This window comes from Rattus norvegicus, chromosome 5, assembly GCF_021556685.1.
Source record: "Rattus norvegicus strain SHRSP/BbbUtx chromosome 5, alternate assembly SHRSP_T2T, whole genome shotgun sequence".
In the NCBI taxonomy this organism is placed as follows: domain Eukaryota; kingdom Metazoa; phylum Chordata; class Mammalia; order Rodentia; family Muridae; genus Rattus; species Rattus norvegicus.
This window is the reverse complement of record NC_141538.1, coordinates 149,298,579-149,325,815: the sequence shown is the minus strand read 5'-3', so window position 1 is coordinate 149,325,815 and position 27,237 is coordinate 149,298,579. Positions and strand designations below refer to the sequence as shown.

The 27,237-nt window shown below is 50.9% G+C and overlaps 1 protein-coding gene across 2 annotated transcripts; it reads right to left on the bottom strand.

Moving 5' to 3' along the window:
* Positions 1–24,418, bottom strand: LOC120102989 (uncharacterized). 2 transcript variants are annotated; one of them, XM_087551662.1, is made up of 5 exons: positions 22,947–23,021; positions 22,526–22,626; positions 3,246–3,396; positions 356–599; positions 1–108 (listed from the first exon to the last, which is right to left on the bottom strand). In XM_087551662.1, exons 1-4 carry the CDS (start codon positions 22,958–22,960, stop codon positions 395–397), a joined length of 471 nt encoding a protein of 156 aa, XP_087407788.1. In that variant the 5' UTR covers positions 22,961–23,021; the 3' UTR covers positions 1–108; positions 356–394. The 2 variants fall into 2 exon arrangements, 1 of the variants encoding a protein (XP_087407788.1); XR_015621160.1 differs by lacking the exons at positions 1–108; positions 356–599; positions 3,246–3,396; positions 22,947–23,021 and adding an exon at positions 24,044–24,418.
* Between the last annotated feature and the right edge of the window lie 2,819 nt (positions 24,419–27,237).

Below are 27,237 nucleotides of genomic sequence, written 5' to 3'. Positions count from 1 at the left end.
TTCATTTTTAAATTCTTTTCACGTTTATTTATAAGTGTGCAAAAGTGTGAATGTTGGGGCTAGAAGACGCCTTGCAGGAGTTGGTTCTCTCCTTCGGCTGTGTGGTTTCTGGGGATTGAGTGTAGGTTGTCAGGTGGCAAACACCCTTACCCATAGAGCGCTCATGCTGGCCTGGACCTTGTCCCTTGTTATGAAGCTACAGGCTGCACTAAAGGTTCAAAGGCTGAGGTCCTTTCCCTCTCTCTCCTTTCATTCTCCCTTTCTCCTTTCCCCTCTACCTTTTTCTCCCTTTTCCTCTCCAACCACCGCCCCAGTCCCCCCCCCCCGCCCCTCCACCCCGCCTCTACCGCCGCACCTGCGCACACCCCTTCCCAAGTTCCCCACTGATGGCTCTTCAGGCTGTCTCCATTCCGGTCTTTGTCCAGTCATCCTTTCTAGGCAAAAGAATCCTTTTACGTGTCTGGTAGGATGCCATGGGATGCCAGCGGTGGCGAGAGTGTTCCCTCTGGGATACGCGCTGCAGTAAGTGGTCAGGCCTTGTCTGAGATTGCCAGAAGCTGCAGGGTGCAGGTCCCACCCAGGTGAGGTCCCAGGCAAGGCTGCAGAGGACATAAGGGGAATGGGAAGAGGTCTGTCCTGCAGGAAACAGTTCACCTGCTGAAGCACATGCGCACCCACGGACAAGCGAGAAAGGTCCTCAGGGCTGCAGAGCACACCGTAGACAGTGGCCACCACAGAAGTGGGTAAATCCTAGAACAAGCAGTCCACACAGCAGTGCGTTTTCTCTGCGTGACCTGCTTGGCTCTAACAATGAGAAAGCCCTGGATCGCACGGGAGTAACAGAAATAGTGGTGAATGAACAGAAAGGAAATGGCAGAAGCCATTGCTAGTTAAAACTCAAGCTCCTCCCACCCGAATACTCAGCGCTGATGGAGGTAGAGGTAGAGGGTAGAGGAAACAAAGAGTGGGGTATGTTTGCCAGGGGACCACTCCCAAATGCCCCACAAGTATCTGACACATTAGCATGCACCAAGCAGTCCTAATGCACGTAAAGAAACCAAAGCGCTGCGTGCGTGAAAGAATACTAAGCCTCAGTGGAAAGGGTGGGTTCTGGCCTCACCCGAACCCGAGCAGAAATCTCTCTGACATTATCACAGGATCTTAGGAGTGTCACGGCACAACACCACCCTCAGTTTCTCCAACTCGTAAACAGTGTCTGCCTCATCGGCTGACACCGAGGCTGAACTGAGTGAATGTACCCAAAACAGCATGGGGGGAGGGGGATGAAGGGGCAGGGCACAGGGAGGCAAAATGGCTGCTTCCGCTTCCGCCTCTGCTGCTGTGTTTAATTTGGAAAAGGGGTTGAGGACCCAAGGAAGGAAATAGGCACTTCGATTTTGTTTGCTTTGAGTCCAGGTCTTGCTGTTTGGCCCTGGCTCATCTGGTGCTCGCTAAGTTGCCTAGGCTAGCCTGGTTCTCACTAAGTAGCCCAGGTTGGCATCAAACTCACAGCAACCCCCGCCCCCACCCAAGGCCGCATCTCAACCTCTGGAGTACTAGGATTACAAGTGTGCTCAACCACATCTGGCCGGAAGCAAGGCATCTAGCTTGGGCATGTGCTGAATTTTAGAAGTGGGACTGTTCTACCCCCCTGCAATGACAGCAATATACCCCCAGTTGCTAGCGTGCCCATATAGGAAATTTGTATGCTGAATCCTCAACACTCCTCCCAACCATGTGATGGGAAATGGTGGGGGTGGGGAGGAGTCTCATGGTCAGATTCCCTGCCTTTGTAGTCTGAGGACCCAGAAGGTAGGCAGTCACCAATGTATTAGGCAGACAGGCCACGGCAGAAGTAGATCCAGTTGGTACCCAGATCACAGACTTCAGCCTTCAGGGTCTTGAGAGATAAATTACTGCTTTTTCCCCCTATGGCAATGAGCAGCCAAATATGCTCCCTACAATGTAAAGAAATATGTACTAGTAAAAACAAAAGGGGAAGGCTGGAGGGATGCTTAGGTAAGGCATGCTCTCTGTGTGTCTTCGTTAGGGGTTCTATTGCTGTGATAAAACACCATGACCAAAAGCAACTTTCAGAGGAAAGGCTCTTTTTTGCCTAACATTTCCAGGTAGCAGTCTATCTCTGAGGGAAGCCAGGAAAGGAACTCAAACTGGACAGGAACCTGGAGGCAGGAACTGAAGCAAGGGCCATAGAGGAGTGCTACTTAATGGCTTGCTCCTCATGGCTTGTTCAACCTGCTTTCTTATACAGGACCACCTGCCTAGGGAGGGTGCCGCCCACAGTGGACTGGACCCTTCCCTATCAATTAGCAATTGTGGAAATAGTCTCATCCATAGACAGTCCGATGGAAGCATTTCTGAAGTTCCTCTTCGTGAGTAACTCTAGCTTGTGTCAGTTGACTAAAACCCAGTCAAGACCAGGAGGTGGCAGTGTGCACTCTGAAGGCAGAGGCAAGTGAATCTCTGTGAGTTCAAGGCCAACCAACCGACCAACCAACCAATCAACCAAACATAGAAGTAAAGAACCTAAAAAACAGCCAGGACACCGTTCAAGCACAAAGACCTCAATTTGATCCCCCAAACCCACACCAGAACAAAACAAAACCTGGCATGTTGGGCATACACACTTGTCATCCAAGCAATGAGAAGGAAGAAGCAGGAGGAACTCTGGTGCTCCATGGCTGTGTAGCCAAATCAGCAAGCCCCAGGTCTCAGGGGGAAAGTGGATAGCTTCTGAGTTGCACCAGAATTGACCTCTGGTCTCCACATGCGCACACTCTCACAAACACATACATATATGCATGCACATGTAAACACATGTGCACACACACAAGCATGCACACAAACACATGCACAGATTAAAAGTAGGAATTCCCTTGGCCCTGGGGCTGCCTGCCACATCCTTGTTCTGGGGACACTATTCTCTGGCACTACCCTGTAGAGGAGGCTCTGGACCCTCGTGATGCCCCAGAAACGACTGAGAAGTAAAACAGGAGAATAGAGACAGGTATAAGGACGGTTCCTCTGATCCAGGAGCGTGGGAGCCTGGGGGCGGGCAGTGGTGAGAGACCTGTCACCTGCCTGTACCTTGTGATTGAATACAGTTCCCACATTTCCCCGGCTTAGTGGCAGCCAGGGCTCCAGCTGCATGAAATTGGATGGATAAAAGCTGGAGCAGAGGGCGCCGAGACCTTGGTTTCCCTGGCGTTTTGTTACTAGCTCACCGAGAGACGAGCCAGTGCATTAAGCTGCTGAAGTCGATAGCGAAACAGGATAAAAGCAGAAAGAGATCGAGAAGCCCACAGAGTTGTTCCTTCCTCCAGAGTCCCAGGATTCTGATGCTTCTGGGAGGAAGACCACCAGGGGAGGGAATGTCTGCAAATGGGAAGAGGAAACGCCAGGTCACTTGTGGTCCAGTCTGAGGGCTCCATCCCGTAAGCCAAACACCTACTATGTGTGTGTGAAAACATTCCTAAAACCAAAGTCTCAAAATATGAAACATTTCTGGCTTCCAATAGGAGATGGCCCACAGAGTCCTGTCTTCTGCACTGAGCTTGGTGTCACGGGGGTGTGCCCACTCCTTTCTCTGGCCACCACACCACACCACAGCGAGGTGACACTAGTGTTCAGGTTACTTTACAGAAATAGGTATTAAGGCTCAGAGGGACCAGCCGCCCCTGGGGGGGCTGGACAGTGGAAAGGTGGACTTGGGACCAGGTCTGTCTGTGTCTAGTCTCAGCCCCCGCTGCATTGTTGGGCATCCTGGTGACTTTTGCAGAGGATCCTAGATGAGAGGTCTGTGCGAAAGTCAGGCTGCTGAGTCTGCGGGGAAATCTGAGATGGTACCCTTGATCCCCATCAACGGCACCAGCAAGGTCACCTTCTGGAAGAGGTTGTGTAGCTCAGTGGGGTGGCAGGTGGGAAACACCCAGTGCCACCCTGGAGTTCCGTTCCTGCCATTAACGATGACCTATCTGTGACAGATGCCTGGGAGAAGTGTAGAGGGATGCTGCATCTTCCTCTTGCTGGACTCATCTCTTTTCCTTCCTTCTCTTCAGCCCCCTGTTCACCTCTCCCTTCCCCATTCCTTTCTTCCTCCTCCCTCCTTCCTCACTCCCTCAGCCCTTTGTGGTCCCAGCAGATGCTCTGACCCTCGAGCCTTAAAAGTGAAGCAAGAGAGACTCGGTCTCCCTCACACACTCCTGGGACCCATATCCCATCGGTCAGGGAGCGTAAGCTGCGGAACCCACAAGGTGGGTGAAATTGGCTGTGACAAGGAAGTATACTGGGTGTGAGAAGCAGGCGATGAGAGACTGACAGTCTCTCTGAGAAGGATCTTGTCATTGCCACAGTACAGACGGACCAGGAGACAGACCAGGAATTAACCTAGCTGTCCCCACCTGCCCCAGCACAATGAAGTCCCCATGGACCGCCCCCCAACTCACCCCACAAGCTCCTGGCAGCTTCTCAGCGCCCAGCTCAGCAAAACCATTAGCTCACTCTCAGATGACTTTATTCCTTTCTTTATCAATTTATTCTCTCATATATTCCAACCCGACTGCTGTTTCCCCTCTCTCCTCCCCATCCACTCCTTAGAACCCCTTCAGAAAAGGGCAGGCCTCCCAGGAATATCAACCAAATATGGCAAATCAAGTTGCAATAAGACTGGGCACCCCCTTTTATATTAAGGCTGGACAAGGCAACCCACTAGGAGGAGGGGAAGCCCAAAAGCAGGCAAAAATACCAGAAACAGCCCCCATTCTCACTGTTAGGAGGCCCACAAAAACGTGAAGCTATACAACTATGACATACATGCAGAGGGAGAGCCTAGGTTAGACCCACGCAGGCTCCCTGATGGTCAGTTCAGTGTCACCGAGCCCCTCTGAGTCCAGGTTAGTTGATTCTGTGGGTTCTCTTGCGGTGGTGTCCTTGACCCTTCTGACTCCTACAATGCTTCTCCCCTCTTCCTCAGGCCTCATCAAGTTCTGCCTGATTGCTTGCCTGCGGGCCTCTGCATCCGTTGCAGGTTGGAACCTCTCTGATGGTGACTATGCCCGTCAGCTAGCTTTCTTAACACTCAGGCCTACCTCCCTCGAGGTACCCGTACCAATCCTCTACCAAGACAACACCCCTAACAGATGTGGCCACCAGCCAATCCGATCAGGGCAATGACCTCAAGAAGAAGGAATGGAGCATGGGGGGCCTCGGCCGTCTGAAACCCCACCAGACGCAGTGCTTTCTTGCGATGGCTATTCTGTTATGGCTACTCAGACACCCTTTCAAGGGTGGAACAGAATTCTGGGGACACAGCTAGGATCTGAGAGGACAAGGCAATCCAGGAGGAAGCAGGTGGGACAAAGGACACCTGAGACCTAAGTGAGGTTTATGCTTAGTTCTCAGAACGACCTGGTACCTTCCCAGCCATGCTGTGACAAGGCTTCCCTGGGTGTGATAAGGCTGGTCAGAGGACTGGCCAGGATGAAGCATGGGGTGGATATCTGTCTGTACCCTGGGGGAGGGCTGGTCCAGCCTAGACACAAGGATGGGGGAGACTACTAGAGAAATGGGGAGTGGGTGGGCTGATGGGATAGTGAGCCACATCTGCCTGCCTGGGTGCAGATCCTGTAGAGAGGGAGAGCCAGGTTCCCAGGCAGAGATGCTGAGGGCTCATGTGGGGACACTGCCCACTGGAGCAGCAGCCCCATCAGCCTTGCATGGATGGAGGAGCCCTTCCACGTGTGTCTGCGTGCCCCCCACAACTGCGCAGGGTCACCCAATCTTGTCACACACCTCTTCCTTTCCTCCTTAGATGACATTCGTAGTGAACCTAATAAAATCCTGCTCTTTGTGTCGGAATAGGACCTCACCTGGTCCTCTAAGGCGCCCTGATGTTTTCAGGTCGGGTTTCTGGAACAAACCTTTCCCCACAGTAAAGGCCGGCATTTGGCTGGAAGCACTACAGATTTTCCAGTGATCTGTGTTGACGCAATTCAACTTTCCCTCTTCCCTGACTGGTGAAGTCCCTGGAGGCTGGGTGCTGTGTGGCAACCCCAGGCTGAAGGTGGAAGGGTGTCTCTGCAAGAGGCTCCTGACACCCCCACTTCAGGCCCCTTCCAGCCCTATAGCTGCACCCTACACCTAGATACCCCACAGTGTGCTGCTTCCCAACACTGGAGGCCTCAGCTGGCTCCCAAGCTTTCTCACAGGCGGTTCCTCGTCTGGGACGTGCTTCCCAGCTCTATCTGTGAACACCCTGATCTCCCCCAGGCTGAGGATGGAAGGTGGGAGGGAATAGCTGTGGTCTGTGCCGAGCACAGCCAAGCACAGCCGAGTACAGCTGAGCATAGCCGAGCATAGCATAGCATAGCCGAGCATAGCATAGCATAGCCGAGCATAGCATAGCATAGCATAGCCAAGCATAGCATAGCATAGCATAGCATAGCATAGCATAGCATAGCATAGCATAGCATAGCATAGCATAGCATAGCATAGCACAGCAGAGCAGAGGGGCTGAAGTAACTCACTGGCCACACACAGACCAAGCCTGTCTGTTCATACTTGTCCTCAAACACTCTCTTGACCCCAAAGAAGGGCATGATTTCTCCTTTCCTGACAGGGCCAGAACAGCCTCCATTTCTCCTCTCGTCTCAGACAGTCTGTCTTCATTACTTGTCTCTCTTAGTCCCTCCTCCAGGGAGGAGCCCTGCTCTGTGTCTTCCCTTCTGCCTTAGTGAACTGGGGTGGGTGGAGGTAAGGCTGTGCCCAAGGGTCTGGAGAAAGACAGGAGTCCCCACCCAGGAATCAGGCTGGTCCCTGTGTTCACCCAGGGACTTGGCCACTATGGTGGGGTAAGATCATTGCACGAAGGCACGCACGCACACGCGTGTGGGATAAAGGCAGGTGTTAGTACAGGGTCAGGTGAGGCACAACTGGGTTCCACGTCAACAGAAAGAGACAGTCAGGCAGACTCACCCTTGGGATGGACCTCCCCATCCTTGAAGTGAGCCCTTGAAGGCTCACTTGAGGCCCTTGAAGTGAGGCTTCTACATCATAGGCAGAGATGACTAAGGCTCCTCCTGGCTGAGACTTCGATTCCAGGACATCTATTCTCTTTACTGTGTGTCTCAGGCTAATATAGACTTCTGCCTCTCCCAGCCATCCCTAACTCCCTGGTTCTTTGGTCTTCCAAGTCTCTGAATGTGCCTTGATGCTAAGTCTGAGAGTCAAAGATTCCATCTAGGCATGTTTGACTTCACTGAAGAAGCTCAGATTCTGAGAGTCCATGCATAGGAGGGACGGGTAGATGAGAAAGCCCTCCCTATAAGAGAAGGAAAGTTCCAGATCTCCCACCTTAGCATCCGCAGGAGGAAGAGGTTGGACCTAGGGTCTCAGGTTCCTCTCAGTACTAAAATATGATGGTGCCTGGGAGTCACCAGCCCTGTGTCCCTCCTCACCTGTGTACCTCAGTCCTTCCCATCCATGACCCCACAAGCAGAGTGGCTCAAATGGAACCAGAAACCTCTGGGGGTGAAGGCCATGGACTCCAGTTTGCTGGTGGAAAGACTTGAAGCAATTCTGTTGTTGCTGTAGTTTCTGGGCCATGTCCCTTGCTGACTGGAGCTCCTTGAGTCATGGTGTCAACAGCTTAGGAACTGGAAACATCAAGCCACTGTCATTCCTGGATGATCTGACCTCCTCGGGAGTACCTGCTCTGCTGGAGGGCATCCAGGACCCCACAGTGTTGGGCCCACTGTGCCCTTTTGGCTTAGAGCAGGGCTGTCCCCTGGAAAGGTATCTGGTTCCCTCAGAGAAGAAGGACCTGTAATGTTGGGAGAAGCTGGTAGTCCTGGATCCTCTAGTGCATCAGGGGTTCCTGCCCCCAAATTAGCCTAAGCAGTTCCCTAGCTGAGAGCTGGGGACCCCAGGACTCCTAAAGTCTATGGACTTGGGTCACTGAGGGTTAGGAGCTCCAGCAAACACCTTAGCTGTTCTGACTCCATCTCCTAAGCCCCTGTGGGCTGCAGGGATCATACAGAGGCTCCCAGGCTGTGCAGACCTAGGCTCTGGTCAGTCTATCCGGCTTACCCGTGTGGGCCTTGGGGTCCAGTGGGCAGCACAGCAGTCTCTGTACTGTTCCTCCCTCTCATCTCCCACTTGAGTGAGTGTGGTCCTCCCCTCCTCAGATGCATGCCTTCCTTTACAAGTATCTAGAACAAATTAAGACGAGGCAGATGGGTGGAGGGGAAGAGAGCTGAGTTGCACCCATACAGGGGAGTCGCCCCTCCTTCTCACTGCTAAGTGGAGAGACCCCCACATGTGTGGTACAGTGAAGGAAGAGGGCTCCAGGAAAAACCTAAGTCTGATGGAGTCCCACAGAAGGCCAAGCATCCTACGGTGTGCACGTGTGTGTGCATGTGTGCATGTGTTCATGTGTGTGTTCATGTGTGCGTGCATGTGTGCATGTGTGTGTGCGTGCATGTGTGCATGTGTGCATGCATGTGTGCATGCGTGCATGTGTAAAGTCATTCAACAGCATTGATTGAACACCTACTGTAAGCCAGATATTGTCCTAGTATGTCACAAACAAGACAAGATCCCTGGCCTCATGGTGCTGGGTCAGAGCAATTAGCCCCCCAAGCAGCAGGTACGGACTGGAACTGTGGGAACTGGTCAGGGCTCAGCATTTTAAAACATTAAAGATGCCACTTCAAGAAGCCTCTTTGAGAAGCAGAACTGGGGGGACAAAGACATCCCTCTTTCTACATCGTCTAAACAGGGAGGGTGACCGGCTGCCTAGCAAGAGATGAGAGTGGGTCCTGGCCACCCTACCCTGGGAAGGAGTGTCCTCCCTACCCCACCACTTTTCCACACCCCATTGGTTATCGTTAGCGCAGTGGGTCTCTTTGCATTCACACCACGACAAGGTAACTGTAACTCCTCACTTGCCCCCAAAGGAAATATGTAATTCCCTCCTGGGAGAAACTGCCAGGATTTGAACTCAGGCTTGTGGGATGAAAAGGCTCTCATTGGCCATGAGCTGTCACTGGAAAGGACTCCAGGACCAGTCCCTAGATGGGGGTCTCAGTCTCGGGAGAGCCTGCTGATGCTGGTTCTGGTGTCAAGTGATACCCTCAGGAATCCAGCACTAGCTGGCTTCTGCAGTACCGTGACTCACTAGAGGAGGATCAAGAAGAGACCTCCTGAGCCCAAGCCACAGACAGATCTCCCAGGCCTAGCATCTGGGCTCAGAGGCCTTTGATCCAGAGTCCAGATCCAGCTGCTCTGATGTGAAACTGGTGCCTTGTGAAGCCATATCCCATCAGGGGGCAGATCAGAGCCGGGAGGCCTCATTACCGATCTGACCTATTTCCGCACTCCCCCTCAATGCGAGCTGAGGTGGCTGCTATAGTAACGGCACAGACAGAGGGGATGGAGGGGACAGAGGTAGCCCCTGGGACACTGTTCTCAATCTAAAGGAAATAAAGCTTATAGACCACGTGGGACCCTGGAGCCTGGCCTCCCTGCTTCCCACCACAGCCCAGGGGCCTGGTCTGGCCTCCCCCTTTCCTCTCCTGACCACTCCAACTCTACCTCTGTCCCAGACACTGCCTGACTCTGCTAAAGGGCTGAGGGAGCAGAAGTGGGTGGAGCCGTGCGACTCATCACTCAGTCACTCATTCCTACAGTAGTGGCTTGGCAGGAAGCTGGCCATGAGCTACTCTGTGTTGGGTCCCAGAGGAGACACTGGGTTGTGCTGAGACTACCCGGGACCAGAGACAAGTTCAAACTGGAGAGTTACTTAGGGGAGGCCATAACCTCCTAGTGGAGCATCTCTGACGTTGGGTGCTTGGGTCTCATGGAAAGTCACACTGACAATGTGTGACTGTGAAATTACTGTCTTCAGGTGCCAGCCTCTTAGGGCTTGGGTGTCCATGGGGAGAGGGATCCAGGAGCCAATGCTCATAGATTCAAAGGACCACACGAAATGTTAGGGCTGCAGTCCACTGTATTAGAGACTGCCTGAGATCCAGTGCCCACTCTGCCACACCATGCCATCAGGCCTTTTTCTATTCTGTATCCCCTGCTGCCGCTTCCTCCTCCTCCTCCTCCTCTTCCTCTTCCTCCTTCTCTTCCTCTTCCTCCTCCTCCTTCTCTTCCTCTTCCTCCTCCTCCTTCTCTTCCTCTTCCTCTTCCTCCTCCTCCTCCCCCTCCTCCTCCCCCTCCTCTTCTTCCCCCTCCTCCTATTCCTCCTCCTCCCCCTCCTCCTCTTCCCCCTCCTCCTGTCTCCTCCCCTCCCTTTCCCTCTCCCCTTCCCCCTCCCCCTCCCCCTCCAGTTTGATCATTAAAGCTGGTTTTGTAGTCCAGCTCCAGGCTTTTCCCTCCTCCAGCCCCGGGCTCCTCCCTTCATGCCTAGCTGACAACTGATATCTTAGAAATGACCTCCTCAGTAATTCTTATAAATCATCACGCAACCTGGGTGCTGTGCTTCTGAAGAGTGTTTGTGTGAAATTCCATCGGCCTCATCTCACCGTGAGGCTAGTGAAGGTCAGCAGGGTCAGACATCGCCCCGCCCCACCCTGCTCTATCTAGTCCCAGTCTCTCCCCTCAGTCTGGTCCTTTTCTCCTTCACTGTCCCTAAAGAAGGCCTCATTCAGTTCTGCTCTAAGATGTGTGTGTGTGTTTGTGTGTGTGTGTGTGTGTGTGTGTGTGTGTGTGTCTGTCTGTCTGTCTGTCTGTCTGTGTGTTTCTGTGTGTCTGTGTGCATGCGTGTATGAGTGCACAAATGCTCTCGTGTGCGTGCATGTGATGGTCAAGCCTGTTTGTTGTGTGGCAGGACTAAGGAGGGCTGCTGCCCTGCTGTAGGCACGAGGATCCCAGGGCCACCTCAGCTTTTTCCAAGCCTGGCTGTGAGAAGGAGGGGCTTGGCGCCACAGAAAGATCAGCATGGACCACTCAGGTCCTCTTAGCTGTGTGGCAAAGGATCGATCGTCTTGCTTAACGTCTCTGGATGTCTGCTCCCTCTCTGTGAAATGGAGGTAAACTCGGGACCCCTGAGAAGACTAGAAAAGGCCGGGCAAAGCTGTGGGTGTGGATCACTCCTTCGGTGGGGTCTAGAACAGAAGGCAGTGTCAGGAAGAGTGCAGCAATGGCATTGGAGACGTCCACCCTGATTGTGACATCGAACGCCTTCCTTATACAGCTTCCATGTGTACAGCAGACACTGCCTTGGGTGTCTCTATCCAGTTATCAGTCAAACCACCTATGCTGTGGAGGTCGCAGAGCAGAGCAAACCCCAGGGAGCTGCAGGTTGATGGTTAGGACCATTTCCACGATGGGAGGCAAGATAACCCAGTGGTGAGTGCACTTGCTGCCAAGCCTGACATCCTGAGTTGGATTCCCGGTAAATGGTAAATGGTAAAAGGAGAGAACAGACTTATACAATTCCCTCTGACCTCTACGTACATGGCATACATAGTGCATGAGCATAGAGTATGCTCAAGAGTTTCAGCAAGGTAATTTTTTTTTGTAAAAAGACCTTTCCGTGAGCCCAGACCCTTCCCACCAGGCCTTTCTCCTCCCCGGGGGGACCACCATCTCTTATACGCTTCTCCTTTCTACACTTTTGGAAGAAAAATACAGACTCTTCGGGTGAGTTCGGTGAGACAGGAGGTATTCGTCGAAACAAAACAAAACGAAACAAGAAAAGGATGGGCGCGAGAGAAGGGATGGGCAGAGTGGATTCCCTTCCCACAAAGACATTCAGTTCATCCAATGTCACCGCAGAGAAACTGGCAAGATAGAGCAGGGTGCGGAAGCCGATATTTTGGCATGTGAGCAGTAAATGGTCCCACTCTGAATACACGAAGATTCCAGAACGACCCTAATCGAAGGACTTGAATCTTTGAATTGGGGTTTCAAGAAGAAGGCTGAATGGCTCATCAGTGCCTGCGAATATGCGAAGCCTCATTAGCAATCAGAGAAGCACAACTGGAGGCAGGGAAAGAATCCACCTGCTGACTGGGCAGAGTGCAGTGTGGTTAGGTGGGGAGGAAGGCACTCCCTCCATTGTGTCCCGGAAGCAGGCGCTTCAGACTAATTCACTATTGTCTTGTAAAGCCTACCACACACACCCCTCATCTTCCAGCAGCTCTGCGTCTAGAGCGCACCCCCAGAGAGTCCTGTACACGAGCACTGGGAGCCTCGTACAAGGATGTTCGTGGTCATTCATTTACAATAACACGAACCTAGGAACAGCCCCAATCAATACTGAGTGAGTGAATCCGATCTCCAGATGGGAGTGGGGGAAGACTCCACACCCAGCCTTGCAACGGCAGCAGTAGACACTGGCTCTGTGCTCCTCCCATATAAGCTACTCCTTTCCCATATAAGAAAACCAGATATCCTCCCTAGGCCTCCACTATGGAACCCAGGGCTATCTGAAAGACAACCATTATGTCTTTGGGGCCAACAGGAGCCCTGTAGCCAGGGCCAGGTGTCTGTCATATCAAGGAGGGAACTAAGGAGCCCTGGGGGACTCTGCTCCATCTCCTCTGGCCTCCCTGGGACCAGGTTTAGAGTCGAGCAGCACCCTGCTCTGGATTTACTCTCTGGCGTAATAGAGAAGCAACAACGGCCATTCTTCCTCTTGGGACGCCATGATCCCCATTGCACAGGCAGCTCCAGGGAGCATGATGAGGGTTCAGGCCTCTAGTCTCTCACACTTCAAGAAGTGTACACACTAAAGAAACCCATCACTGGAGGCAACAGCCTTAGGCTGAGGGAAGGGAAGACCTCTAATGGCGCCTGGGCACACAGAGTCTGCCAGAACAGTCTCAAGGCACCGGGTACCATTTTAAGGCAAATTCGAAGGCAGATACCAGCCAGCTCAGTCTCCCAAAGACAGGCTGTAGGAAGGATGTGAGCCCCACTCACACCCTTCAGGTTTATCTCTGATTTGAAACAACATTCTAGTAATAGATGTTCTGCAAGGGAAGAAATGAACCTCAAAACCAGGCAGGAGGCAAGGGTGGCTTAGTAGGCAAAGTGCTTGCTGTACAAACGTAATAGCCTGAGTTCAAATACCCAGCACCTGCGTGAAAACCCACACACGGTAGCTAATGTCTGGAAGCTTGGCTCTGGGAAGGTGGAGACTGGAAGATCCCTAGGCCAGCCAGTCTAGCCTAATTGGTGAGCTGCAGATTCAGTGAGAGACCATGTCTCATAAGACATTTGACATTGACCTCTGACCTCCACAAACCAGCCTGTTTATACCTGCACAGACACAAATAAATGCATGAAGTATAGATGAATTTTAAAAACCAATTTTTTTCAGAGCCCAACCCGGCCTTAGACCCTGCTGGTATTTTTTCCTTCCACCTGTCTGGATTGTATAATCCAGGAATAGTAATCTGTAGGGGTAAAATTAGCAATTTGTATCCATATTTTATGTCTCCCCTTTCTTTTTATAAGCACTTTACCAATGTGAATGTCTGGATGGAATTTCCCTGTTTAGTGGCCCGCCTTATTCTCATACCAAAGCTATTTTACCAGTTCTTGTGGTCAGGTGGACACGCGTATGACCCTGTGCTCAAACCTTCCCGGTCTCTACCTCTATTTTCCGAAGGAAGTTGGCCTGAGGGTCAAAGGGCACAGACATCTGCATTCTTCAGGCTCTATGTGTGGCAAGTCACCACTCTGGGAAGCTGTCTTGGCCTCATGCCACATGGTGTTCCCTACCCCTTCAGCACCACAGATCTGCCCTGGGGAAACAGTAGAAAAGCTGATATGCTGAGAGAGCTGATTGGGTATTTATTTATCTGTAGGCACTTTTAAAAGTCAACATAATCACTCAAGTTCCATTAAGTTTAATTTGCAGTCGATCTCACATCTACCAGGAAGCAGACAGGGTGTTGAGTGGAAGGGAAGAGGCAAGATGGCTCTTCAGAGCAAGAGAGAGCAATCAATGGCCTGGCTGGGTAGGCAAAACTGGGCCCTTTCAGGGCCTGGTTCTCTTGCAGACAGGGAGCTGAGGGTCAAGGATTCTGCCAGTGACTCCAAGCCCTCTGCTTTCTACTGTGCTGGACGGCCAGCTTCCTATAAGCAGGCCACATCTGGAGCAGAAATGCCATCTAACATTCTGAAACATGGCCAGTCCCCAGGAGAAAATACATCCCTGGAGGCCACAGGCTTAAAACCCAGGAGCCCTTACCAGGAGGAATGGTAAACAGTAGGGAACCATTCATCTCCTCTCACTGGCATCCAAATGGCATTGCATACTGTCCTCTGGATGGCCCCCATAGGACCAAGCCTGCAGGGTCACCCACTTGTGTTTGAGCTTTTCCTGGCCCACTCGCTCATGCCTGATATCTCCTGGGATCACCAGCAGAAAAAAACTCCTGCACTGAGACAGGACCCACATCAGGAAGCACAAGGCCCATTTTGGACCAGCAGCAGTGTTGGGAGAGAGGGGGACGGAGAGGATTCGATGGGGGTTTGAGAGGGAAACCAGAAGGATTTGCTGGGCAAAGAGGCTATATAACTTCTCTTTTCAGCTGGCCAATGGTTCCCTCTTTCTCCTCTTTACAAACACATTTGCACACATGTAGGTCTCTGCACACATATGTCTGTGCACATATGTGCACATTAGAATATGAATGCCTCCTGCAGGTTTATTGGGGCGCTTTGGTTGCCAGCTCATGGGCTCTGCAGAACTTGGATCTTGAGGGCTCAGACCTTCTCCATGGGTTCTAACCCCTTAATAGCTTCATGAGATGGTGGCTTGATTGGGAGGCCAGGAGTAGTAGACAGAGCTGTTGTCAGATGTAGGTCACAGGAGTGGGGTCTCCCACCCCTTCTCTTCCTCTGCTTCCCTCAGACTCTGAGTGAGCATCTTGGCTTTCCCACACCCTCCACCCCACAGCAATCTGCAGGCCCAGAACAATAGAGACAACAGACCACAGACTGCGACCTCTCAACCTAGGAGCCACCATACATGTCTCTTAGGTTTGGCTTTTTGTCTGTGTGTTAATTTTTTAATCTCTTTTTCAGTCTTTTCAACTTTATCTTGGTACAGAGTCCTAGTAATTCCAAAACCGGACATTCTTCCATGAGAGGGGGAACAGTAATATCTTTCCCTATGTGTGCTATTTTTCGACTGGTGATTTGACGTGTGAAGAGCTCTTTTTATATTGAGGCTCCGCATCTTCTAAAACAACAACAGCAACCAAACCTTTAGAGGCAGGTAGACCTCTGTGAGTTCAAGGTCAGTGTGGTTTACAGAGCGAGTTCCAGGACAGCCAGGGCCTCACAGAGAAACCCTGTCTTGAAATATCCCTGCATTCACATGAATGAGGAACAGGAGGAGGACAGAAGACTGATTCCCCGGGGCTGGAATTACAGACAGTTGTGAATCACTTGACCTGGATGCTGGGAATTGAACTAGGGTCCTGGAAGAGCAGCGAGTGTTCTTAACTCCTGAGTTCTCCCTTCAGACCCTTTCCCATGGGTTTTTAGCTGCAGTTTCATGTAGCCCAGGTTAACCTCAAACTCTCTATGTAGACTAGTGTGACTTTGAGCTTCTGGTTCTCCTCCTCCCCCTCCCCCTCCTCCTCCCCCTCCCCCTCCCCCTCCTCTTCCTCCTCCCCCTCCTCCTCCCCCTCCTCCTCCTCCCCCTCCTCCCCCTCCCCCCCTCCTCCCCCTCCCCCTCCTCCTCCTGCTCCATGTAGACCAGGTTAACCTCAAACTCTCTATGTAGCCTAATGTGACTTTGAGCTTTTGGTCCTCCTCCTCCTCCTCCTCCTCCTCCTCCATGTAGACCAGGTTAACCTCAAACTCTCTATGTAGCCTAATGTGACTTTGAGCTTTTGGTCCTCCTCCTCCTCCTCCATGTAGACCAGGTTAACCTCAAACTCTCTATGTAGCCTAGTGTGATTTTGAGCTTCTGGTCTTCCTCTTCCTCCCCTTCCTCCTCCTCCCCCTCCCCCTCCTCCCCCTGAGAGCTGGGACCACAGGTGTGCACCACACGCCCAGCTTCCACAGTGCTGAGGACTGACCCCAGTGCCTGCTATGCACTAGGCAGATACTCTGCACACTGAGCTCAAGTGGAGTTTTGTATTCAGTAATGGGTTTGGGCCATCAAAAGGTGTTTGAGCTAAAAAGAATTCAAGATTATTTTTCCTTTCATGATGATTGTGATTAACGCTTTTGTGCCTTAAGAAATCCTGACTGTACCCAAAATGATGGAGTCACATGACCCCCCTTCCTGTCCTATTTTCATGCTTAGATCAGCTGTTTCACCTCAAATTGATCTGTGCAGGTGTGCGGGAAAGTGTCTAGAATCGTTTTCCTCGAGACCTCTCGGGTGGTGGAGGAGTTTGTTGAAAAGGACAGAGCATGTGTGCAGATTCTTCAGGCCTCTGTCTTCTTTCTATAGACCGTTTGTCAATTCTTACTTTGTCTTTGCTGCTATGATTTTACCATCCTGAACCACTGCTGCAGATCTCCAAAGTTCTGCTGAAAAAACTATTTGGCGAAGCTGGTTCTGTTAAACACATAATTTTAACTAGCATGTTTTCTATTAACCCCAAATTGGTGAGGGTTTTTGTTTTTGTTTTTTCCTCAGTAGATGTCTTAGTTACTTTTCCATTGTGTTAAAATACCCTAACAAAAATAACTTAAGAATAAGAGGGCTTGCATGGACTCCAGCAAGATACGGCCTGTGATGCTGGGGAGAATGACAGCAGGCCAAGAAGGCACTGCCCAGGAGCAAGAGGCTTATCCCCACTCAGGAGCAGGAAGTGGCCAGCAATTGGAACCCTTGCGCAGCCTCAAGCCCTGCCTCAGGACCTACCCTTCCATCGAGGCTCCCAGGTCCCACAACCTCCCAAACAGGGTCACTAGCTGGTGACTAAGTGTATAAACAAGCTATAGGAGAGTACACACTGGGCAAGTCCTCTGTCCCGAGCTACCATCCCAGACCTTTGTAATTTAAAATTCTTGTACACCTATTCATTTGGAGTGTGTGTACGTGTGGACACTTGTGTGCACTCATGTGTGCATGTGTGTGTATATGTGTGTGACAGGTGTGAGTGGCAGGTTGTGTGTGGTATGGCAGGTGTGTGTGGCAGTTGTGTGTGCGTGAGGTATGTATGTATGTATGTGTGGCAGGTTATGTGGCGTGTGTGTGTGTGTGTGTGTGTGTGTGTGTGTGTGTGTCTGAGGTGGGTGTGGAGGGTCTGGGGGTGCATATAGAATTCAGAAGACAACTTGGTGGGAATTGGTTTCCTTCTCCCATGCAGGCCCTCAGGTTGCCAGCCTCGGGAGTACACACCTTTACCTGCTGAGCCCTCTTGCTGGATGCCTTTGCTCAGTGAGATAGGATCTTATTGTGAACCCAGGCTGAATCACCCTTTTACCTCCAATAAAAATCTTTTTGAGGCTAAAAACCAATTTTCTTTTTAAAATACTTTTGCTTTTAGGATTTGTTCCCAGACCCCATCTGCCTTATTCTGGCTCCCCCTCCCCACCCCTGGTCCCACTTCAAGAGGCCAGTATCATTCACAGACCTGGTCACCTGAAATATACCTCAGCTGCCCACGGCCCATTCCTCCCCACTCCTTACTGTCTTGTTAATAAAAGAATTTAGAAACAGAAAATAAACAAATGAAAATATTTTTACAGCCTAGGGTGGGAGTCAGCATCCCTTGTACAGGGACAGTAGGCTTTAACAATCTCTCTCCATCCCCTCCCCCTCCCCCTTTCCTCTCCCTCCCTCTCCATGCCCCTCTCTCCCCTTCCCCATTGTACTTCGAGAGTGATGACGCATGCCTCAGCTTTCCATTACTGTTACAAAATAGCTGAGATAGCCAAGTAATGAAGAAGGAAGCTTTATTTGCATCGATCTGGGAAGGTTTCGGTCCATGGCTGGTTGGCACCATTGCTTTGGGCTTGTGGCGATCCAACACGTCATGGACTGAGGACATGTAGTTAAGCCCCTCACCCTATGACAGGATCCACAACAGAGACCAAAAGAAAGGCGCCAGGGTCCCTCCCAGAATGTGAGCCAGTGACCTGACAGCTCCTGCTAGGCGCCATCTCTTACAGGCTCACCTCCACCCTTCGGGATAGGATGCACTGGGAGTCGAGCCTTCCAGATCTAATGCAAAGAGAAATCTGTGCAAAGAGAAAACAAGCCTTGGCTATACCTAATAAAAATGCACTCCCAAACTCGGACATTGGATTTGGTACAATTTCATGTATCACAAAGTATTACATTCTGGATGGTGGCCCAGATTCGACTCATAGGTCATCGTACAGCCTTAGGCAGAGCGAAGTCAATCCATTTCTGATGACTCCATTCTCACAGAAGCTCATTACACCCACCTATGGTGCTATAGACTAGAGAGATTGAGCTGGTTAAAGCCTGATATAAAGCTCCCCCCACACCCTCCTCAGTGAAGGGCTGCCAGGGATCCATGGGGTGGGGCAGATCTTCCTCATACGAAGCTGAAACCAGCCTGTGTCCATTGACCATGAAGTCTGTCATCTTGGCATTCGTTTCCACTCCCTGGCCAAAGAAACCGGGCCAAGCTTGTGGCCAGCTGGGAAAGCCAGATCCTCACACAGGCGCAACTCTGGGACAGTTATTCGAGCTGCTGGGCCAGACCACCACTGGTAATGGATGCCACTCTTTAACGCTGCTAGGGAGACCCGCCCCTCCTTAGTCTGCTGCAGTGCATTAGAAGAGAAAACATTTGCTCCAGGAACTCCTGAGGCCTTTGGGAACTGCAGGATCAACACTAACAGTCAGGGCAGCTCCAGCCTTAACCTTCCCTGCCCAGCCCAGGCTGGGGCCTCAGAGAGGTGGCCCTGTGGGCAGTTTATTGGAGCGCTGGAACCCTGGGTCCTGTTTCCAACTCTTCTGGCCTAGAGAGACAGTGGGTAGAGGGAAAGAAAGAAAGAGAAGAGGTGTCCCGCGTAGAGGCTGTTGCAAAAAATATCCTGAGTGCAGTGTTCCTTCCTTATACCATTTATGTTCCCAAATGAAAGGCACACAGAGCCTTATATATTTTAATATGCCTTAAACAGCACAATAGCTGTGTAGCTGCCTATCCCCCATGCCATTAGAATCTACTTTCCCATCGATAACCCCAAATTATATGATTTACTATGCTCTATCTTGGCTGCTCTTAACCTAATTGGGTAGCCCTCTTGCCACATCCTCTTGGTCCAAAGGCCGTGGTGATTCTTTTTGCTTCTCTATCGAATGGCTGCTCTCTCTTCTCTCCTTCATCCTTGAGTTCCTAAGTTCCAGGAAACCTAAATCCTGCCTATCTCTTTTCTCCCCAGCTCTTGGCTGCTGGTGTCTTTATTTACCAATCAGAATTAACTGGGGGCCAGGTCTCAAAGGCTGCTTGCTGACTCCCAGCACTTGGAGGTCAGTACTTAGCATTATAGTAAAAGGCAGAGGCCTCCACACTGCCCGCCCCTGGGCATGTTAGAGAGCTGAGCACAGGGACCAGGCTGGGGCTTGTGAATCTGGGTCACACCCTTAACCTCACTGCTTAGAGTCTCTGCGTGGCAGTTCCTGGAAGGATGCCCTGTTCCAAGCTCGGGGTAGTGCTGCAGATCCATGCTTTTTACCAGGGGAGCAGCACGCCTTTGGCAGAGTCCAGAACTCTCCCTAAGCTGCTTCCCTAGGCCAGAAAAATGCCCAGCTCCTCGTCAGGTTAGCAGGAATCCTGCTTGTTTCAATTTTTTGGTTTTACCTTTGTTTTGTTTTGTTTTGTTTTTAAATTCTGTGCATGTGTGTGTGTCTGTTGGTGGAAGGGGGGTGTTCATAAGAATCCAGTGAACTACGGAGGCCAAAGGGGGACGTTAAATCCCCTGGAGCTGGAGTCACAGGCAGTTGTGAGCTATCCAGCATGGGTGGTGGCAACCAAGCGTGGGTCCTTTGTGAGCATGGTACGAACTCTCACCTCTAAGCTAAACCAAATTCTGTCTTTTTGCAAAGAGATGACCATCTTCCCCATCCAGTCTCCTGAGACTCCTCCGGCTTCATTACTCCCAATCACATTCATTGGGTAGAAAGTGACTTCTTTTATCTGAGGAGACCAGACACTGAGAAGGTGGAGTGTCCGAGACCTGGTGTCAGGGTCAATAGAAAGGGCTGTTGACATCCCAGGCCTTCCCTGCTGCTTCCTCTAATTCTTGCTCCCTTACTACGTCTGTCTGTCTGTCTGTCTGTCTGTCTGTCTGTCTGTCTGTTTGTCTGTCTCAACAGTACCTCAGAGTCTATCTTTTTGTTCCTGTCCCAACTTTCTTGATTAGGGCTCCTGCGGTCCTAACCATGGGGAATGGGGGTTGATCCTGTCTATGACCTTCTCTCTGCAAGGGATGCTAGGCTAGCCAGAGAGCATGAATTCACCATGTGGAGAGAGCATGTGACACATACCGAGCTACCTTCCAGGGCTGCTGGGGCTGAGGGAAGAGCTTTACGACAACTCTGTATGCCTTAGGGAATCAGCTGTGGCTCAGGTCAAACTGAGCCTGGAGTCTAAGCAGCTCCTCCCTCAAATGGAGAGCAGCCGGAAGGTCTAATCATTCTTGGCCCTCTCCACAATCCAGACTGGCCCTCTCCTCCCTCCCCAAGGACCTGTAACACAGAGTCTCTGGCCCTAGACATCTGTTACTTCTTAGGTCCTGGTCCAGTCCAGCCCTACTACCATCTGCTTCCCAGCTGCAGGTCCCCAGTTTCCAGCCCTGACCCCTTGAACTCTCTGACCCCTGACCCTGATGAAACAATCCTTACCCAGTCCAGGGCACTGTCTTCACACCTCAAACACTGGCAACTGCCTTGGCCACCAGGACACAGGCTCTATGCCCTCTCATAGGCTCCACAGAGTCCTCCTACAGCTCCTCACACTCCCACCAGATCAGCAGAGACCACAGGGCCCCTGTGACCTGGTTGTAGGGCCTCAGCTCCACCTCTCCACACCATCTTGCCAGCCTCCCCAAGTCCTGATTTTTTTCCACCTCCTTCCCAGGCTCTCCTGCCCCATCCAGCCCTTTACACAGATTTGCTCCAGCCCAGGGATTTTGCTAAGCACTCCCTGTGCCCAGCCTTGGGCTATGGCTTGAAATAACTGCCTTATACAGCACTCCCAGTGACCCTGGGGTGAGTGTCCCATCCTATAGTTAGGCAACCAGGATTCAAAGACCGAAACAGGCAGCCAGGGGCACTTGGCCAGGATGTGGCTCAGCTGGGATTAGAACCCAGGGCAACTGTATAATATCACCTCACTTTCCACCCACATTCTTCCCACGTGAAAGATCCTTTCCAGTCTGGGTTGTGAGCTCTCTAATGTTCTCACCCTAGTGGCTGCCAGACTGGGGCCCAATACATTTCTGACACGTTGCTAAGATCTGCAAACTGAGGAGTAGGGACAGCCATAGTGGCTGCCGGGACCCTCCCTCCTCTGCCTGCCGCTCCTACCACTTGATCCCTCAGTAAGCAAAGCCTTTAAACCAAAAACAATTTTACACTTCATTTGAGTTAATCATGGAAACTCTTTCTAGAAGCTATCTCCCCCTAATTGTCTGCAGAAAAACAAGTGCCTCCTGGCAGCCACACCCCACCTCTGTCACAGAGCCCTAGAGCCACAGAAGGTGGTGACAGGTAGGAGGGGCTGCAAACCAGAAGCTAAAGACAGTGTCCATCTGTGTGCCCACCAGCCTGGGTACTGCGGTACTGGAAGCGGCACCAATGACTCGGTTCCCCCCAAACACATCGAATGAAAGGGAAAAGACCACATTTAAACAAATCACCAAGCCAGGAGTGCCAGTGAAGACCTATAATCCTACTCAAGGAGCTGAGGCAGGAGGATCCTGTGTTTAAGGCCTGCCTGAGCCACAGGATAAATACAAGACCAGTCTGGGCAACTTAGTGAAACGATATCTCACTTCGGAATGAGCAGGTACATAAATAAATCAGTAGTTTCATCGAGAACCATTAGTCTTGAACTGTAAACAAAGACCTATAGTCACAGGGCTCCATTTTAACCTAACATTAGCCTTGTAGAGGCCCAGTCTCCGAATGCAGAGTGAGGTACTTGAGTTATGACAGCAGTCTTTGGATTGCCAGTCGATGCTAGCCTAGGGGATCGGTAGGTAGAGTACTTGTCCAGCATGCATGAAACCCTAGGTTCAATCCCCCGTACGATGTAAAGTGCAAATGGTGGTGCATACCTGTAATCCCAGCACTTGGATGGGGGAGGAAGAAAGGGAGGGAGGCAGGGGGATCATAAGTTCAAGGTCATCCTCAGCCACTCATCAAGTTTGAGGCCAGCCTGAAATACTTGAGACCTTGTCTCAAAATAAAATAAGGTTGGGTGTGTCCAGGGTGCTTTGGCCATAGACTGTCTCAAAAGAGAAAACCTATGCCCAAAAGAACTGAACACAGCACCCCACGTCACATGTAGGTAAGATTCACAGACACTGTACTCACTGTAGTCAAACGTGACAGCCTGGAGCCCGTCTTTGTAGAGAACAGAAGATACATTGTAGAGACTGACCTGGACCAGCAAGTCCTTCTTCAGTGTCAGGTTCCTGAAAAAGAGGACCAGGAGATGAAAAGAAAAGAGAAAATAGGAAACCTGAGGTCAGGAGGTCTTTGCACAACTTATATCTTCTGCCAGGGACGTTTATCAAGAAGTTCAGTTTTCAGTGGAAAAAAAATGGGACAGAAAGCAATCATACGACCAAGCCACGGGGAAACTAAACAATATGCACAAAGGGACCACAGGCTATCTCAAGTGCACCACAGGTCACATGTTAAGAGCCCTTCAGATTGTTAACTTCAATCTCTACAGTGGAAGAATTCAAACCCACAGCTCCCCCAAAACTCCTGGCCCCAGGGTATTACTGGCCTCGCCAAGCACATTCCTGGCTTTCGACCATGGGAGTGATGTGCGCACAGCTAGCTTCTGGTTGTCCTGGTTTGGGGGGAGTTGCAGTTGCTTGTGTCAAAGCTCTCTCTGTTTCTTCCTCATGAATCTGTGGTGAGTGAGCTGTCCACTGCTGCTGGGCCTTCTGTGATGGCTTCACATGTCAGTTAGTTGTCATGGGAACTCTGGACTCTCCCTCCAGTGGATTTTCACCTCCATCAGGCAATCTTGGGACCATTCCCACCTCTGTAAGTTCATCATGAGGGAGAGAGCAAGGTGTGGAAGGACGTCTAGAGTCTGTCTCCTGCATGTGTTTGCTCTTGTTGGCTGGAATAGGTCTGCCAGCCAGCCGAGGTAGAAGAGGTAGATTCCCATGCGTGGTGGAAGGATGTAAGTGTTACATCCTCGGAGAACAGACTTGTAGAGGGAGAGATCTGAGGGCATTGCAGACACACTTAGGAGTTCTTTCAGCATTGCAACTTACCTGGTTACACTCTAATACCTAAAATGCAACAAACAAATTATGGAAGGCAGACGGGGATGAAGACGACAAACATGTTGAGCGCCGGTGCTTTCTGGGTTTCCAACCAACAGTTGAGTGAGTACAGGACAACCAATGGATTGGGTCGTGAGGAGATTGGCTGGGGAACCCGGTTAAACAGAGAGTGGAGACAGAACTGGTCCTTGGACCCTGCTGTAGCTTTCCGTTGGGTTTTAGCACCTCGGACAGCTCCCCGCTGTAGCTTGCCGCTGTGTTTCAGAACCCCGGACAGCTCTCTGGGTGTCCCTCTCAGGCAACTTCAGCCGGGGTTACCTGGTTCCTTGACTTCTGGGTAGAATTATCTAGTTAAATGCAGTTCATTCTTGCTGCCAGGAATGAGGGTCTAGGCTCTGGGACCTTAGGAAATCAAAGATTCCCTAACATCAAGTCTTTCCTGCCCCATACAAGCTGTTTGGGGACAGACAGTCCCCAAGACAATGTATTTATAGATCACTTGGCAAATTCAATGAAATGATAAAACAATGAAGTAGAATTATATAACGAAGTTAAATAAGCTAAGTTAAAGCGTAAAACATACCAGACTAGGCAGCTTTTGTTGGTCTTATGACTTAAGAATGAGCGGAGCAAGGAGTGGTGGGTAGTTGGAAACTGAGAGCCATCTTCTGACTTCTTGCCCCACGTATGATCGGATACTGTCAGTAACCTCCATACCCTGGGACTGGCACGTTGGCACACTGTACCTCCCACATTGCTTCAGACCCCTGCCACTGCTTGGTCGCCTTTACTCTTATAGACCTTCTTTTTGGAGATTGCTCACCGTCAGTGGAAAAGACCATTAGGCTCATTCACTGAAAAAAGAATTCTAGAGTTAACAGCTCCAGCCATGGCTAGGTCCTCCCTGGAGAATCAAACTCATCCTTCCTGAACATGGGCTTTCTGTTTTATCCCGTGTTGGCAGCATCACGGACCATCTGTAAGTGGGAAACAGCCTCAGGGGTGTCTGCTTACATCACAAAGGCCCCTTTCCTGGAGATGTGAGCATGCTGCTGCTAATGAATATACTTTACACGCTCACATGCACTTACACGAGTTTACTGTCACACATTTCCATTTACGTGGGCACTCGCTCACACACACACTTACACGAGCTCATTGTCACACATTTTCATTTACACGTGCTCTCAGACGCCCCCCAAAACCACATTTGCCTGTGCTCACAAAACATTCACATGCGTTCACACCCCTAACCCACACCAACACTCAAACACTCGTGTGTGTATTCACAAGTACATGTGCACATATGGGCATAGGCAAACACGGGTGTGTCCTCATTGATCCTGAGTCCACATACGATCACTCACACACCCGTGCACACACTCTTGCACTAACACCTGACTCACACATGACCACACACTCACAGGAACACATCAAATCCACAGGTGCAGGGGTGCAAAAACACATATGCACTCATAAACACAGCTGACCTTAAGCAATCGCTTGCTCAGTACCACCTCTCTCCGAGCGGTCATGCTCCTTGGGTCCTGCCCCATTCTGCCCCCTCCCTGGGTGTGAACTGAAACCTTAACACCAACCCCCCCTCTCTCCTCTTCCTTCCCCCGCTCCCTCCCTCCCTTTCCTAGCTCTCTCTTCTCTGCAGTCCACCTCCCCCCACCCCCATCTCCTGGCTTATACATCCCGCTCCACCTTCCACAGCTAATTAAATGATAGCATGGAATGCTTCTCATTTGTGTTTGGCTCTGAAGCACACCGGAGCGTGCACTCATTAGGTGGCCCTGTGGAGGACGCGCTGTGCGGGGCTGGGAGTGCCAATTGCCATTCACAGTCCATCCTGGAAGCCATTAGGTATTCACTGGAAAGAATCGGAACCCAGGACCCCAGTGCCTGGGTTAGAAGGGGAAGTGTAGGCAGGAGGGCCACACCTGAGGACAGTCCTCAGCTGTCCCAGGCTCTGCTGTACCTGGGGCAGGAGGAAACAGGTATAGTTGGTCACAAATGACCCCTGTCACTGGCAAAGAGCTTTGGGCATCAAAAATCCCATTAGTCCTAGCTAGAGTCTGACTAAGGCTCTCAGCCCAGAGCTCCCAGGGTGCCAGCTACCAGGAGTGCCATGTGTCCTGCAAGAAAACCACAGTGTTGGCCAGTGGGGTCACTGGGGAGTGCAGAGCAGAGCACAGCTGGCCAGGGTGTATGCTGCTGGGATCGGTCAGGAACTCCTGAGAGTTTCTGCCAGTGTTTGCATCCTCTTCCTGGGACCTAATGGTAGCCCCTGGGGCCATGATGCAAAAACAAGCACCAGGGACTTCTAGGTACCAAAGGAGGAGGTCAGAAAGGAAGTTGAGAGTGGACCTAGATGCAGATGCTGCTGTCAATCCCTGTGAGGTGCTGGGTGCAAACTGATTACCACATCTGGTCCTCACAGCAACCAGGAGTAAGGCTCGTATCCCCAATTTGCATGTTAGACTTTGAACCACCAATGATCAGACCTGAAATCTGTGTCCTCCGCTGCCCTCTGCTTCAAGGAGGAAAGTCAGCTTCCACCCAGCACTTACCAATGATAAATCTGCCCCACAGCCTAGTGTTCTGGCCATTGCACCCCTCTCTCATAGAACCTCACAGAGTCTCTGACAGACGCACACTCCTTGGTCCATTTTACAGATGAGGAAACTGAGTCAGGTCACTTCTTTAAGTGCACAGAGTTGGCTTCAGGCAGGAATTGAACTCAGCAGCCACAGCTCAGAGCTACCCTCAGCCCGCCCTTCTGAGCTCACTGCCCGCCCTTCTAGTGTTATGAGAAGAGCTCGGGAAAGGGAGGCACACTCACTCATTACCAGAACGCCACCTGCTCGTTGTCCCATAGCCAGCTGTGCACTGTGCCCCCTCCCCAGTCCTGATAACAGCATTTTCAATTATTATAATTATCACCTGAAAAATTGGGTCCTGACACAGATAATAAAAATGGAATTCAGTCTCTCCCCGACCGCTCCTGTCACTTCTCCATCTGCTGGTGAGTCTTGCAGCCCACCTGGAAACAGGACTTGTGAAGAGGGTGTTCCACAGAGGGAATTCCCGGGCCAAATGGGGTTATGATACCCTGAGGGTGAGGGGTGCTTGTCCTTGAACCTGAGTGTCTGTGAGTGCATGCTTCAGCATGTGAGTGTGTTTGAGAGCCTGTGTGAATATGTCTCTGTGAGCATGTATGTATATGCACTGGATGCATGTGAATGAGCATATGTGTCTAGACATGTATGTAAGCATACATGCACACATATACATATATATTCATGTGCATGTATCTCCACATGAGTATGTATGTGAGTGTGCATGGGTGTGTGCTTGTATATGAGTGTGTCTGTGTGTGTCTATATGAATGTGGGGGTATGTGCGAGCATCACTCATATGTATGAGCATGTACCTGCACATGACTATAGGTATGTTTATCTGTACGTGAGTGTGTGCATGTGTGAGCATGTATGTGTGTCTGCATGTGAGTGTGTACATAAGTATGTATGTACATGTGTGTATATATGTCTCTTCTTCAGTGTGTGAGCATTTATTTGTGCATGCATGTGTATCTGTACGTGAGTGTGTATGCATGAATATGTGAACCTGCATGTGTGTTTCAAATATGTCTTTACAAAAGTTTGTATCTGAATGTGTGTGCGTGAGTGTGTAAGTAAGCATGTGTGAACATGAATGTATATATGTGTGCATATATGTTCCAACTCAGGATAGCTATGATATTGTGTCAGA

What these genes read in the sequence shown, in the direction of transcription:
- LOC120102989 (XM_087551662.1), bottom strand. An exon ending in GGCTGTCACGTTTGACTACA is followed by an intron (nt 3,397 to 22,525) that starts GTGAGTACAGTG and finishes TCCCATTTGCAG; the next exon opens with ACATTCCCTCCCCTGGTGGT. An exon ending in ATGCACTGGCTCGTCTCTCG is followed by an intron (nt 600 to 3,245) that starts GTGAGCTAGTAA and finishes TGTCCTCTGCAG; the next exon opens with CCTTGCCTGGGACCTCACCT.